At 41.1% G+C, this 14,511-nt stretch overlaps 1 protein-coding gene across 1 annotated transcript in view; it reads left to right on the forward strand.

Annotated features, from left to right (window-relative positions):
- The window catches only part of Nvl (nuclear VCP like), a 47,586-nt gene that overhangs the window by 11,056 nt on the left and 22,019 nt on the right, over positions 1-14,511 (forward strand). Inside the window, exons 7-11 of the mRNA XM_042672407.1 lie at positions 4,016-4,148; positions 6,350-6,426; positions 7,682-7,816; positions 8,971-9,072; positions 10,990-11,107. Of these exons, the coding sequence (XP_042528341.1) occupies positions 4,016-4,148; positions 6,350-6,426; positions 7,682-7,816; positions 8,971-9,072; positions 10,990-11,107 (565 nt within the window). The remainder of the gene's footprint in view (positions 1-4,015; positions 4,149-6,349; positions 6,427-7,681; positions 7,817-8,970; positions 9,073-10,989; positions 11,108-14,511) is intronic.

Raw genomic sequence — 14,511 nt, forward strand, 5'->3', positions numbered from 1 at the left:
ATGGTAGAGTGAGAGAGGTTTGAAGTCATCTTATCTCATTGTGTTATGGTAGCGATATCTTCTAGGGCCTACTGCCCAGCATGATTAGTGCTAGCAGCTTGTGACTTTTGGGCACTTGAAATGTGGCTATTGTAACTAAAGAGCTGAATTTTTTTTCTGCTAGTGATATTTATCTATTTTAATTTCTTTTTTAAATTAAATTGATGTACAGAGGGGTTACCATTTCAAGTCACATAATTACATTTCTTCTTGGGTACTGTCATGCTGTCCTTCAGTCTCTCCCAGTTTATTTTATTTTATTTATTTATTTGTCTTGTTGATCGTGGGGCTTGAACTCTGGGCTTGAGCTCTGTCCCTCAGCTCTTCAGCTCAAGGTGAGTGCTCTACTGCTTGAGCCATAGAGCCACTTCCGGTTTTCTGGTGGTTTATTGGAGATAAGAGTCTCAAGGATTTTCCTGCCCAGGCTACCTTTGAACTGCGATCCTCAGATCTCAGCCTCTGAGTATCTAGGTGGCGTGAGCCAATGCCTGGCAGTTTATTTTATTTTTATTGTTAATGTTAAGGAGTTGTACAAAGGGATTACAATTCCATGAGTCGGTTAATTAGTATACCCCTTCCTTCACTTTTTCCCATTTTCTCCCTTCCTGTTCCTATCCACAAGTTTTTACGTAGTGTATATTGAATACCATGACTGCATTTGTTCATGTTCATCCCTCCTCCATCTATTTCTGTGCTCTTTGTTTTTTTGGGGGGGTCATGGGCCTGAACTCTGGGCCTGGGCGCTGTCCCTCAGCTCTTCAGCTCAAGGCTAGCGCTCTACCACTTGAGCCACAGCGCCACTTCAGGCTTTTTTCTTTTTGCTTATGTGGTACTGAGGAATCGAACCCAGGGCCTCAGGCATGCAAGGTGAGTGCTCTACCACTGAGCCACCTTCCCAGCCCCTTCTGTGCTCCTTTTGCCCTTGCTGGGTAAAAAAAAATCCTGTAATTCTTTTTGATGAAAAAGAATTATCCCTTTGAACTCTTCCCCTACATATATCCTGCTTTAGTCAATTTTTAAATGTACGTTAGGTATATTATATCCAATTGTATTAGATCTAGCTTTCACTTACGAGAGAAAACATTTGCCACTTTTCTTTGTGAGCTTGGCTTACCTCAGTTAACGTGATTTGTTCTGGGTCCATCCATTTCTCTGCAAATGACATTTTTTTTTTTTTTCAGTTAAATAGTATTTTTTTAATTTTTTTATTGTGAAAATACTGTACAGAGGTGACATAGGCAAGATAATGAGTACATTTCTTATCAAGCATCTTAGCTTCCTCCTTTGTTTCCCCTTCCCATCCCTTCCCATCCTTCCCTCCCCACCCCCCACCCAATCCTCCCCACTTCCCTCCAGCACCAAAGTTGTAAAGTTCATTTTCGACATAATGACTTGTACATCTCATTGTTGCAATGGGTTCACCTGTATCCCTATTTAAACGATTTTTTTTCCCCTTCCCCTCCACAAATTATACCGACATCAAATACAGTGAAAGCAGGGGTTATACTGTAGGGGAGGGACATACAAAGCAACAAAGAAATAATCAAACTCTGGGCTTGGGCACTATTCCTTAGCTCTTCAGCTCAAGGCTAGTGCTCTACCACTTGAGCCACAGCGCCACTTCTGGCTTTTTTTGCTCTTATGTGGTACTGATGAATTCAACCCAGGGCCTCATGCTTGCAATGCAAGCACTCTACCACTGAGCCACCTTCACAGCCCTGACATTATTTCTAATGGATGTTATGTGTTATGTGCCACATTTCTTTTTTCTTTTTCTTTGCTGGTCTGGGGCTTGAACTTTGGGTCTGGGAGTTGTCCTTGAGCTTTTGCTCAAGATGAGTGCTCTACCACTTGAGCCACATTCTAACTGTTTTGAATAGTTTATTGGAAATAAGAGTCTTTGGGAGTTTCTTGCCTGGCTCCCTTTGAACGCAATCCTCAGATCTCAGCCTTCTGAGTAGCTAGGATTAGAGGCTTGAGCCATCAGTGCCTGGTGTGTACTACATTTCTTTATCTAGTAATCTACTGTAGGGCATCTGAGCATCTGACTATTGTAAATAGTAAATAGTGCAGTAATGAACATAGATATCTTGACTTGTAATGTATTGGTTAGATGTCTAAAAGTGGTATGGTTGGGTGGTAGGGTGGTTCTATGTTTCTGTGTTGTTTTTTGTTTGGTAATGGGGCTTGAACTCAGTCTCTGTACTGTGCCTGAGCTTTTTTGCTCCAGGTTAGCATTCTTCCACTTGTGAGCCACAGCACCATTTCTGGTTTTCTGGTGGTTTATTGGAGATGGGAGTCTCATGGACTTTCCTGCTTGGGCTGGCTTTGAGCTGCAGTCTTCAGATCTCAGCTTCCTGAGTAGCTAGAATTACAGGTGCAAGCCTGGTGCCTGGCTGTTCTATGTTTAGTTTTTTGAGGAATCTCCACAAACTGTCATCCAGAGTGGCTATACTAATTTACTTTCCTACCAATGGTGCAATAGGAAGAACTTTGTTTTTAATGTTGACTTTAAATGTTACTTTAAAGTATTTAAAAAACCACTACATATGTTTGAAACAAGTTAAGCATGTGAATCTGTTTGCTTTTTCCTTTGGTGATACTGGGGTTGAAATCAGGGTCTTGAGTACATATGGCTTGTTTGCTTGCTCAGATGGCATTCTATTACTTGAGCCACACCTCCAGTCCTGTTTTTTTGTGCTGGTGTTGGAGTTTGAACTCGGGTCCTTTAGCTTTTTTGCCTGAAAGCTAGCAGTGCTTTATTCACATGAGCCACAACTCTTACTTTTTTGGGGGGGGGTCATGAGGCTTGAACCTGGGGGCCTGGATGCTCTCACTGAACTCTTTTTTTGCTCAAGGCTAATGCTGTACTACTGTGAGCCACTGCACTACTTGTGTTTTTCTGGTCGTTAATTAGAGATAAGTGTCCCATGGACTTTCCTGCCTGGCTGGATTTGAACTGCGATCCTCAGATCCCAGCCTCCTGAGTAGCTAGGATTACAGGTGTCAACCAGTGCCCAGCCTCATTCTATTTGTTGTTGTTAAGATCTCATGTAGGGCTAGGAATAGTGGTACAGTGCTTGTCTACCATGCATAAAGCCCTGGGTTTAGTTCCTCAGTACGTCATAAACAGAAAAACTGGAAGCGGCGCTGTGGCTCAAGTGGTAGAGCACAGAGAGACTCAAGGACAGTGCCCAGGCCTGAGTTCAAGCTTCAGTACCAGCAAAACAAAAAAAAAACCCAAACATGTATGTAGTCATATTTTATTAATCATCACATATCAAATAAGCATTGTGTGAAGCACCATTTATGAGAAGACAGTGAGAAATAAAAGGTAATATTGATGTCTTAAATTGAGGAACTATAAGTTCTGGAAAGAGACATAGACAAATGAAACAGTCAGAAGCAGAACTGGTTTTAGTAATATGTATCATCGTTGAAGATACTGATTTTTGGAATGTGAGGAAGGTAGTAAATCTTAACTGGAAAAGCCTGCAAAGAAAGTTTTCAAATGTTAGATAAAGTGTGTGTGTGAGTGTGTGTGTGTGTGTCCGTCCGTCCGTCCGTCCGTCCGTCCGTCCTGAACTCTGGGCCTGGGCACTGTCCCTCTGCTCTTCAGCTCAAGGCTAGCATTCTACCACTTGAGCCTCAGCCCCACATCCGGCTTTTTCTGCTTATGTGGTGCTGAGGAATCTGAACCCAGGCCTCATGCATGCAAGGCAAGCACTCTACCACTGAGCCACCTTCCCAGTCCCCATCAAATGGTATATTTTAAACCTAGCTTTAAGGATTTGTGAAAGAAGAATTATCTCTAGCAGATAGCTTTTTGAACAAAGAGGTTAGGAGAAGTTAACAAGTGAAAGTGCTACAGAGGAGTGTTTTTGTTTTTGTTTTTTTAGATAATGCCTGTCTTTATAAAATACCTGTTGATAATGTAATTTTATGTATGATATGTTTAAATTTATTTTATTTTCAGGCTTCAAAAGATTCTTCTATCATGGAGGCTGATAAAAAAAGGAAAAGCAGGCTAAAGGTCAAAGGAATCAAAAGAAAGAAAGAGGATCTTCAGGAAGTAGATGAAGAAATAATAGCTGTCTTACAAAAGAAAGGTGAGATACTGTTCTTTTTTTTTTTAATTGTCACTGTAAAGGTGATGTTCAGAGGGTTACTAGCTCATAAGTCAGGTAATAAGTACATCTCTTTTTGGACAATGTCTCCCCTTCTGTCGCTGTCTCTGAGTTTTTCCCTCTTGTCTCCTCCCACAAGTTGTATAGTTCATTTTCAACGTAGTGTCTACTGAGTATCACTGCTGCAGTTATTCACCCTTTGTCTCTATTTCTGTGCCCTCCTCACCCTCCCAAATACAGATAAAAACAAATGGCAAAAAGAAGGAAAAAAAACCTTGTTTCATTTCAATAAGTATTAGTTTATATGGTCAGAGGTGCATAGGCATTGCATGTTTGTGTTCCTCAAAGGAGTACCCTCCTCTAGACTCACTGTGTGTGAATGCCTAGAGTCTTGTATAATTTATTTTGTATTTTACATCTTGCTTTTGCATATGAGAGAAAACATGTGCCTTTTGTCTCTGATCTTGTCTTACCTCACTTAACATGATTTGTCCATCCATTTCCCTGGAAATGACTGTGTAATGACTGTTGTAAAATTCCATTATGTATAAGTACCACATTTTTTTGGATCCACTCATTTATTTTAAGGCATTTAGGCTGTTTCCATAACTTCGCTATTGTGAATAGTCAGTACGCCAGTGAATGTGGATGTGCAAAGCATCTTTACAGTATCCTGGCTCGTGATGTTCTGGATGTGTGCCTAGGAGTGGATGGCTGGGTCATCTAGAAGATCTGTGTTTAGTTTTTTGAGGAACCTCCAGATTGCTGTCCAGAGTAGTTGTACTAGTTACATTCCACCAACAGTGCAACAAGGTTCCTTTTTCCCCACAGTCCTACCAACATACGTTGCTATTCAAATTCACAATGTTAGCCAATCTAACTTGGATGAGGTGGAATCTCAGAGTTTTGATTTGCATTTCCTTTATCGCTAGAAGTACTGGCCATTTCCTCATGTTTCTTTGCCTTTTTTTGCGGGGGTGGGGGCAGTCCTGGGCTTCTTTCGCTCAAGGCTAGCACTCTACCATTTGAGCCACAGTGCCATTTCCAGCTTTTTCTGTGTGTGTGGTACTGAGGAATTAAACCCAGGGCTTGCACGCAAGGTAAGCCACTAAGCCACCTTCCCAGCTGTTCTTTGCCATTCTTACCTCTTTTTTTATATAGCATTTTTTTTTTTATTGTGATTACATAAATTTCACAAATTTCACAGTATTGTGAGATAGTAGTACTTAAAGTTACAAACACATTCTAACCTTCATGGGGCAAATTGTCTTTATTGGGGTCTATAAAATTTATGAATTCTATGAGCTTTGACAGTACAGTTCTGTCTTCCACATCGGGTGATCTGTACATTTCTTTCCTTTTGCTTAGTGTCAGCTGTTCTCTCTTTCCCGCTCATTCCCTCCCTCCCATTGCTGCCATTGAGTTGCTTAGCTCATTTTGATCAATGACCAGTGCAGCTGATGGGTCCTGCTGTTATATGTTTTCCCCTGTTTCCCTCTGTTTCTGTGTCCTCCTCCTAGTTTCCCTCAGATGAGCACATACATACCATATATGTGATCAGCATCATGGGGTCATTTAGTAATGATACCACCAGATGAGTGGAGGTCCTTTATTTCTTGAGTCTTGTTTATTTTGTCATATCTTCTTATGTTTTGGATTTAATATCCACATATCAGTGAGACCATGTGCCGTTTGTCTCTTTGCTCTTGGCTTACTTCACTCAACGTGATTTTTTTCTAGTTCCATTCATTTCCCTGTAAATGCCATTATTTTGTCCTTTCTAATGGCTGCAAACTATTCCATTGTATATAGGTACCACAATTTTTGGATCCATTCATCTGTAGTGGGGCATCTGGGTTGTTTCCATATCTTGGCTATAACAGTGCTTTAATGAACATGGAGGTCATGTGTCCTTGTATATTGGTTCCTGTTGCTCAGGGTAGATGCCTAGGAGTGGCATACCTCTTCTTTTGAGAAGTCTTTTTTTCAGTTCCTTTGCCCATTTGAGATACTTGTGGGTAGCCGAGATTGTGCTTGCTTTAGAGGGTTCTGTTTATAGTGGTTCTGCTCAGGTCCTTCAGTGTGCAAAAATATGTACTGGAAATACTTTAATATCTAAGGGACTTTTAATTGTGAGCTTATACTGTATTGCTAATGTTTTTATCTCTCTCTCTTTCTACCAGCTAAAGTCAGGGGACTGGAATTACAGAGCTCCAGTGTGAAGTTTGAAGATGTTGGAGGCAATGATTCAACATTAAAAGTTAGTTCATTGAAGTGGCACTGTGGCTCAAGTGGTAGAGGGCTCGCCTTAAGCTGAAGAGCTGAAGGACAGCGCCCAAGCCCAGAGTTCAAGCCCCATGAACGAAGGGGAAAAAAAAAAGTTCATGTTCATGCTTTAATGGACATATTGCTAATCACCTATATAGACAAAGCTTATCTGTTTGTTTCTTACGTGAATTGGATATAGAAAGAGACTGAGAAAATCTGACCTATTCATGGTATTGAGAGATAAAGTAGTGTATTTTTCTTACTGTTTTTGTCTTAAGAATTACAGGGTCCATAGGAACATGCTTTATGTTACATTCTAGTAATACTAATAATAATGTTCACTTTATTTTTAGTGTCTACTCTATTTTAGTTGCTTTTCATCATGATAAAGTAGATATTTTTCATTATTATAAAGTAGACATTTTAGTTTGGTAAGGAGAAGTACAATTGTTTTGTTTTTTTTGTCGGTCTTGGGGCTTGAACTCTGGGCTTGGGTGCTATCCCTCAGCTCTTCAGCTCAAGGCAGTGCTCTACCACTTGAGCCACAAGCCACTTCCAGTTTTCTGAGTGGTTTATTGGAGATAAGAGTCTCAGGGACTTTCCTGCTACTGACACCCAGTGAGTAGTACAGTTGTTATTGATAAAGCTCTACAGTAAAGAACCAGAGCCAGGCCGGGCTGGTGGCTCATGCCTGTAATCAATCCTAGCTACTAAGGAGGCTGAGATCTCAGGGTCACAGTTCAAAGCCAGCCCAGGCAAGAAAGTCTGTGAGACTTTTTTTTTTTTTGAGGGGTCCGGTCGTGGTGCCTGAACTCTGGGCCTGGGCGCTGTCCCTCAACTCTTCAGCTCAATGCTCTACCACATGAGTCATAATGCCACTTCCGGATTTTTTTCTTTTTGCTTATGTGGTGCTGAGGAATCAAACCCAGAGCCTCATGCATGCAAGGCAAGCACTCTCCCACTGAGCCACCTTCCCAGCCCCACTGTGAGACTCTTATCTCCAATAAACCACTCAGAAAACTGGAAATGGGGCTGTGGCCCAAGTGGTAGAGAGCTGGCCCTTAGCTGAAGAGTTGAGGGACAGCGCCCAAGCTCAGAGTTCAAGTCCCATGACTGACAAAAAAAAGAACCAGAGCCAGGATTCAAACTCAAGTCTAGCCTAAAGCCTATTATCTACTCTTGGTTTGGTGTTCCATTCTTGGTTCTCTCAGGGTGAGGAAACATCTCTTATGCTTATATCCTGCTAGGAAGTCTGCAAGATACTTACCCATATGTGTCACCCGGAAGTGTACCACCACCTGGGTGTTGTGCCTCCTCGTGGAGTTCTCCTTCATGGGCCACCCGGCTGTGGGAAGACATTACTTGCACATGCCATTGCTGGGGTGAGGCTTTCTGACACTTTTTCTGTTGCGATTGCCTTTGTTTTTGTTTTTATTTCTCTTAGGTCAATTTAAACCAAACCTAGAATCTTTTAGGAAGAGAATATAGTCAGTGGGAAATGAGACTCTCTCTTATTATTTACACAGGGTCTTTGTAGCTCTGATGGCCCAGACGCACTATGTAGCCCAGAATGGCCTTTAACTTGCTTCTAATCCTTAGCCTTCCAAGTTCAGGATTAGAGGTTTGTACCACCACACTCAGGTTTCTTTTCTTTTTTTTGGTCAGTTGTGGGGCTTGAACTCAGGGCCTGGGTGCCGTGTCTGAGCTTTTTCCACCCAAGACCAGTGCTCTACCGTTTTGAGCCACAGCACCTCTTCTGGTTTTCTGGTGGTTAATTAGAGACAAAGTCTTACAGACATTCCTGGCCCAATCTGGCTTTGAACCATGATGCTTGAATCTCAGCCTCCTAAACTAGGATTGCAAGTATTTTCCACCAGGCCCCTGGCCCATTCTTCCTTCTTTCACATGTTATTTGTGTGATTCCCCCCCCTTCCCCCCCCCAGAGAATGCAGTTATTACACATACGACAAGGTTGGGTGGGAAGGAAAATAATATAGCTGTAAACCACCCTTTTTAAACATAGAGATTGTATTTTAGTCTCCTCCTCTCTACCCATAGTTCTTTTATTACTATTTTTTTAAATTTTTGCTGGGCCTGGGACTTGAACTCTGGGCCTGGGCACTGTCCCTACACTCTTTTTTGACCCTTGTATTGGTGGGAGCAATAGTTTCCCCTCCCCCCCTCCCCTCTCCCCTCCCCTTCCCCCCAGTCCTGGGGCTTGAGCTCAGGGCCTGGGTACTGTTCCTGAGCTGCTTTTGCTCAAGGCTAGTGCTCTACCTTTTGAGATGCAGCTCTGCTTCTTGCTTTTGATGGTTAATTTAGATATGAGAGTCTCATGAGCTTTCTGCCTGGACGCTCTTCCAGCCCATCACCCTCAGATCTCAGCCTCCAGAATAGTCAGGATTAGAGGTGTGAGTCAGTGGTGCCCAGTGAGATCAATCATTTAAAAGTGTAATTATTTGGGGACGTTTGGATAAGAAGATGACTGAGAGGTTTAAAATTGAAAATTTGATCATTCTTTTATGTATTTGCACAGGAACTTGAACTCCCAATTTTAAAAGTGGCTGCTCCAGAAATTGTGTCAGGAGTTTCTGGAGAATCTGAACAAAAGCTCAGAGACTTATTTGAACAAGCTGTGGTGAGTCAACTAATGGCTAATGTCAGTTTTTACATTTTAAAGCCCTGTATTTAAGATGTTATTTTTTCATGCAAGTGTTTATTACCTCATTCATTGTCTAGTCTTGTAAACTTGGCAATTTTCTATGTATTGTAATAGATATTAAAACACATTTAATGATGCATATTGGATGTAATATATGAGAAATCAAACATAAAAGATAATGAGGAAGTTGTGCTGTGGCTCAAGTGATACAATTCTAGCCTTGAACACAGAGAGGCTCAGGGACAGTACCCAGGCTTTGAGTTCAAGCCCCAGCCAAAAAAAAAAAAAGGAAAGATAATGAGAAGTTCAGGCTGTCATACCCAATGGTTATATGCTTAAAAATATAGTACCTCATGATGCTTTATTCATTTTTACGTTCTTTAACTTAGGTTTGTTTAAACAACTTAGCAATATGAAAAATGATGCATTTATTATTATTTGTTTATGAATGCAACTAAGAAAATACCAGGATAAATTCTGTTTGTATAATTGAACCTGGGAAAAAATTCTCAGATCAGTTATAGATTTAATTTTATGCAAATTATAGTTTGTGTTATTAAAATCTGGAAGATGATTCAAGTTAGGATTATAGTTGGCATGGGTGGCTCATTCCTCTAATCTTAACTATTCAAAGGCTGAGATCTGAGGATCACATTTCAAAGCCAGCACAGGCAAGAAAGTCCATGTGAGACTCTTATCCCCAAATAACCACTAAAAAGTGGAGCTGTGGAGAAATGGAACTGTGGCTCAGTGGTTGAGCTCCTGTCTACCAAGTACAAAGCCTAGTACTACCAAAAGAAATCCACAAATAAGCTGGCCAGTGTAGTCACTGCTTAATTAGGACAGTGATTCCTAGCTACTTAGGAGGCTGAGCTCTGAGGATCACAGTTCAAAGCCAGCCCGGGCAGCAAAGTCTGTGAGACTAATCTCTAGTTAACCACCAGAAAACCGGAAGTGGCGCTGTGGCTCAAAGTGGTAGAGCACTTGCTTAAAGAGGCTGAGGGACAGCGCCCAAGCCCAGAGTTCAAGCCCAACGACCGACCGAAAAAAAAAAAAAAGCTTGAGTATTTTTATGTTGGTTAGAAACATTCAACATTTGTGTAAACTTAAATGTTCAAATTTAAGATTTTAAACTTATTACTTATATTCCTAACATATGGAATATGTTTAATGTACAATTTAATTTTAAAAGCATGTGAAAACATCAGTGCAAATGTGCTATCCCAACTATACCTTTTTTTTTCTGTCGGTGATGGGGCATGAACTCTGGGCCTGGGTGCTGTCCCCCAGCCCTTCAGCTCAAGGCAAGCACTGTACCACTCAAGCCACAGCGCCACTTCTGGTTTTTTCTGTTTATGCGGTGCTAAGGAATCAAACCCAGGGCCTAATGCATGCAAGGCAAGCACTCTACCACTGACCCACCTTCCCATCCCCTATCTCTTTTTGTGTATGTGTATGCTGGTCCTGGGTCTTGAACTCAAGGCCTGGTGCTGTCCCTCACCTTTTTTGCTCAAGGCTATCACTTGAGCCACAGCTCCACTTCAGCTTTTTTTGGTGTTTAACTGGAGATAAAAATTCTCATAGAATTTTCTGCCTGGGCTGACTTTGAGCTGCAATCCTCTAGAGTAGTTTGGATAACAGGTGCCATCTACTGGCACCCAGCTCCTATCTCTAGGTTCTCTTAAGACATAACAGTCAGAAGTAACATAATGTGAACTGCCTTCCTCATGGTTATATTTTGGTAAATGGTCCTTGAAGTTTAAAATTTTGTGTGTGTGTGTGTGTGTGTGTGTGTGTATGTCTATATACACATACATATACACACACACAGACACTTAGCTATGCATTGATACAGAGAATGTGTTTATAGTTGTTACTGTTTTTGTTTCCTAGTCAAACGCACCCTGTATTGTTTTCTTTGATGAAATTGATGCTATTACCCCCAAAAGAGAAGTTGCTTCAAAAGATATGGAACGCAGAATTGTAGCCCAGCTTCTAACCTGCATGGATGGTTAGTTTAAGATGATGAATTCATTTTAAGGGTGTATTTCCTAAAATACTTTAAGTTATTATAAATATATAATCATTAAAAAGTTAATCTCATTTTTTTTATAGGATTTCACCATTAACTTAGTATTAAGAATGTATCTTGGGGCTTGGAAGGTGGCTCAGTGGTAGAGTGCTTGCTTTGCATGCATGAGGCACCACATAAGCAGAAAAAAAAAGCCGGAAGTGGTGCTGTGGCTCAAGTGGTGGAGTGCTAGCCGTGAGCTGAAGAGCTGAGGGACAGCACCCAGGCCCAGAGTTCAGGCCCCACGACTGGACCCAAAAAAAAAAAAAAAAAAGAATATCTTGGGGCTGGGAATGTGGCTTAGTGGTAGAGTGCTTGCCTAGCAAGCACAAAGCCCTGGGTTTGATTCTTCAGCACCACATAAGAGGAAAGGCTGTAAATGGTGCTGTGGCTCAAGTGGTAGAGTGCTAGCCTTAGGCAAAGAGAAGCTCAGACACAGTGCTTTAGGCCCTGAGTTCAAGCCCCAGCACTGGCCAAAAAAAAAAAAAAGTATCTTGTAATTATCTTTAATTACATGTATATTAATGTTTCGTTTTTTACAGTTTTTTACAGTTCTGGGATTTTACCCTTAGGGATGTATCTTAGAATACAGTACATTACATTTACTTCTTTTTAACTGATACCTAGTAGTCTTTAACATAGATTTAGTGTGTTGACCTTAGGTGTTCTCACATTGATCAATATTGAAGTTTTCAAGTTTTTGTTTTGCATGTGTTCCAAGGAGTATCCTTAAAATTTTGGTTTAAATGTGTTTTTCTGTAATTACTAGAAGTTGAATTATTAGAGAATACTCATTTTAAATTTTTATTGGAAATAGCTAATTGCCTTCTATGATGTTGAAATTTACATTTCTGCCAACATGAGTGTCCATTTTCCAGATACTTGCATATACTCAAAAGTTATTGATTATTTTAAGTTTCCAGTCTGTTGACATTTACATTTTTCCCAATATGTGTCTGTTTTCCAGCCAGTGCCAATGCTCAAAGTTATCAATTATTTAAAAATTTTCTAATCTGTTATGTGTGTGCCAGTCCTTAGTCTTGAACTCAGGGTCTAGGTACTGTCACTGAGCTTTTTCTGGTTAAGACTAGCACTCTGCCACTTGAGCTATAGCTCCACCTTTGACATTTTTGGTGCTTAATTGGAGATGAGTGCCATGGACGTTCCTGGCCAGGCCGGCTTTGAAACTGATCCTCAGATCTCAACTCCTGAGTACCTAGGATTCTAGGTGTGAGCCACTGGCACCTGGCTAGTAATATTTTTTTTTTTTTGGGGGGGGGGGTCCAGTTGTGGGGCCTGAACTCTGGACCTGGGCGATGTCCCTCAGCTCTTCAGCTCAAGGCTAGCACTCTACCACTTGAGCCACAGTGCCACTTCTGGCTTTATTTTTTCTGCTTATGTGGTGCTGAGGAATTGAACCCAGGGCCTCAGGCATGCAAGGCAAGCGCTCTACCACTGAGCCACCTTCCCAGCCCAGCTAGTAATATTTTTTAAATGTGTTATTTACAAAACTCATGGTAGTTCCAAATATGCAAGGTGATTTTTGTTCCTCCAAATTTATATCAAGAGACCATTATGGTGGTCATGCCTTTAATCCTAACTACTCAGGAGGCTGAGATCTTAGAATCACGGTTGGAAGTCAGCCCTGGCAGAAAAGTCCCCATGAGACGCTAATCTCCAGTTAACCACTCAAAAACCCGAAGTTGCACTGAGGTTCAAATGATAAGAGCTCTAGCCTTAATACAAAGAGCATTGATAGTGGCCAGGCCCTGAGTTAAAGCCCACAGCTGACCTTCCCAAAACAATTTATCAAGTACTTGTACAAAGAGGTTCAAATTCTGAGTCTGGGAAAAAAAAAAAAAAGCTGAATCTGACTGGGAATGCAGCTTAGTGGTACAAGACTTGCCTAGCATGCATGAAGCCCTGGGTTTGATTCCTTAGCACTACATAAACAGAATAAAAAATGGTGAAGTGGTGCTGTGGCTCAAGTTGTAGAGTGCTAGCCTTGAACAAAAGAAGCTCAGGGACAGTGTTTCGACCCTTAGTTGAAGCCCTAGCACTGGCAAAAAAAAAACAAAACTCTAAGTCTGGTTGTGAGTATAATACTTCTTGATCTCATATCTATCTATTTTCCATTATAAAGTAGTTGTACACAGAGGTTACAATTTCATAAGTTAGGTTTGGTTATGCATCTTAATTAATTTCACCCCTCCCATCATTCTCCCCCATTTTCCAAATTATGTATCTATGTATGTATAAGCTCAGGGTCTTGAGCTCACTAGGCTAGTCCTCCACCAGTTCATCCATCCCCCCAGGAGATCCTCTTTTGCTGTTTTTGTTTTGTAGGTAACGTTTCCTGCCCTTGTCAGTTCTCAACTACATCTACATCCTGAGCACCTGAGATTATTTATAGGTGCTAGCCACCACATCTGGTTTGTTTTTTGATCATAGTCCTATTGACTTATTTCTTTATGTGGTTGGCCTCTTAACTGTGATGCTACTATTTCTGTTTTCCATATTCTTGGAATTACAGGCATGAAATGCTATATGTGAGCTATCTCTGACCTTTTGCTCAAGGCTAGCAGTCTTACCACTTGAGCTGCCACTTGGCTTTATCTGTGATTTAATTGGAGATAAGAGTCTGATGGGCTTTCCTGACTTGGCTTGCTTCAAACTGCAATCTTCAGATCTTAGCCTCCTGAGTAGCTAGGATGACAGATGTGAGCCACTGGCCGTCTCCCCCCTCCCCATCTTCCCATTCCCCCTCCTCCTCTCCCCCCTCCCCTCAGGTGTGGGTGTTTTACTCAGGGCCTGGTTGCTGTCCCTGAGCTTTTTCACTGAAGACTACCACTTTGAGCCACAGTGCCACTTCATGATGCTGTTTTTTAACTAAAACGTGAAATCCTTTTATGACTGCTTGCTAGCTAAAGAATATTCTATATAAAGTCTTTATGATTTATTCAGCATCTTAGTACATTCTTAATTTCTGTGAGGAGCATAATCTCAGACTCCTACTGTTCAGTTCTGATTCAGTCGAGAGAAATAATACTTAGGAAAAATAACTTTAAGCCCTGTCTTCTGTCCATTCCTAAAAGTCTTACCTCTAGATTAAGCTAGAGCAGCTTTGACACTTCTGTACCTCATCTCAGACTTTTTCACTATCTTTCTGAAACAACAATGCTCTTGTCCCCAGACCTTGTTCTTGGACTGCTCACCTTCTCTAGATGTGCTATCTCTGTGTAAAAACCTAATTTCTGCCTCTGTATTAAAATTATACTTTATACTTTGCTGAAATATTATTGAACTTTCCCTTCCTCATTTGAAACCCATAATATTGTTATTGG

Source organism: Dipodomys spectabilis, unplaced genomic scaffold, assembly GCF_019054845.1.
Source record: "Dipodomys spectabilis isolate Male_0828 unplaced genomic scaffold, ASM1905484v1 ptg000706l, whole genome shotgun sequence".
NCBI classification, from domain to species: Eukaryota; Metazoa; Chordata; class Mammalia; order Rodentia; family Heteromyidae; genus Dipodomys; species Dipodomys spectabilis.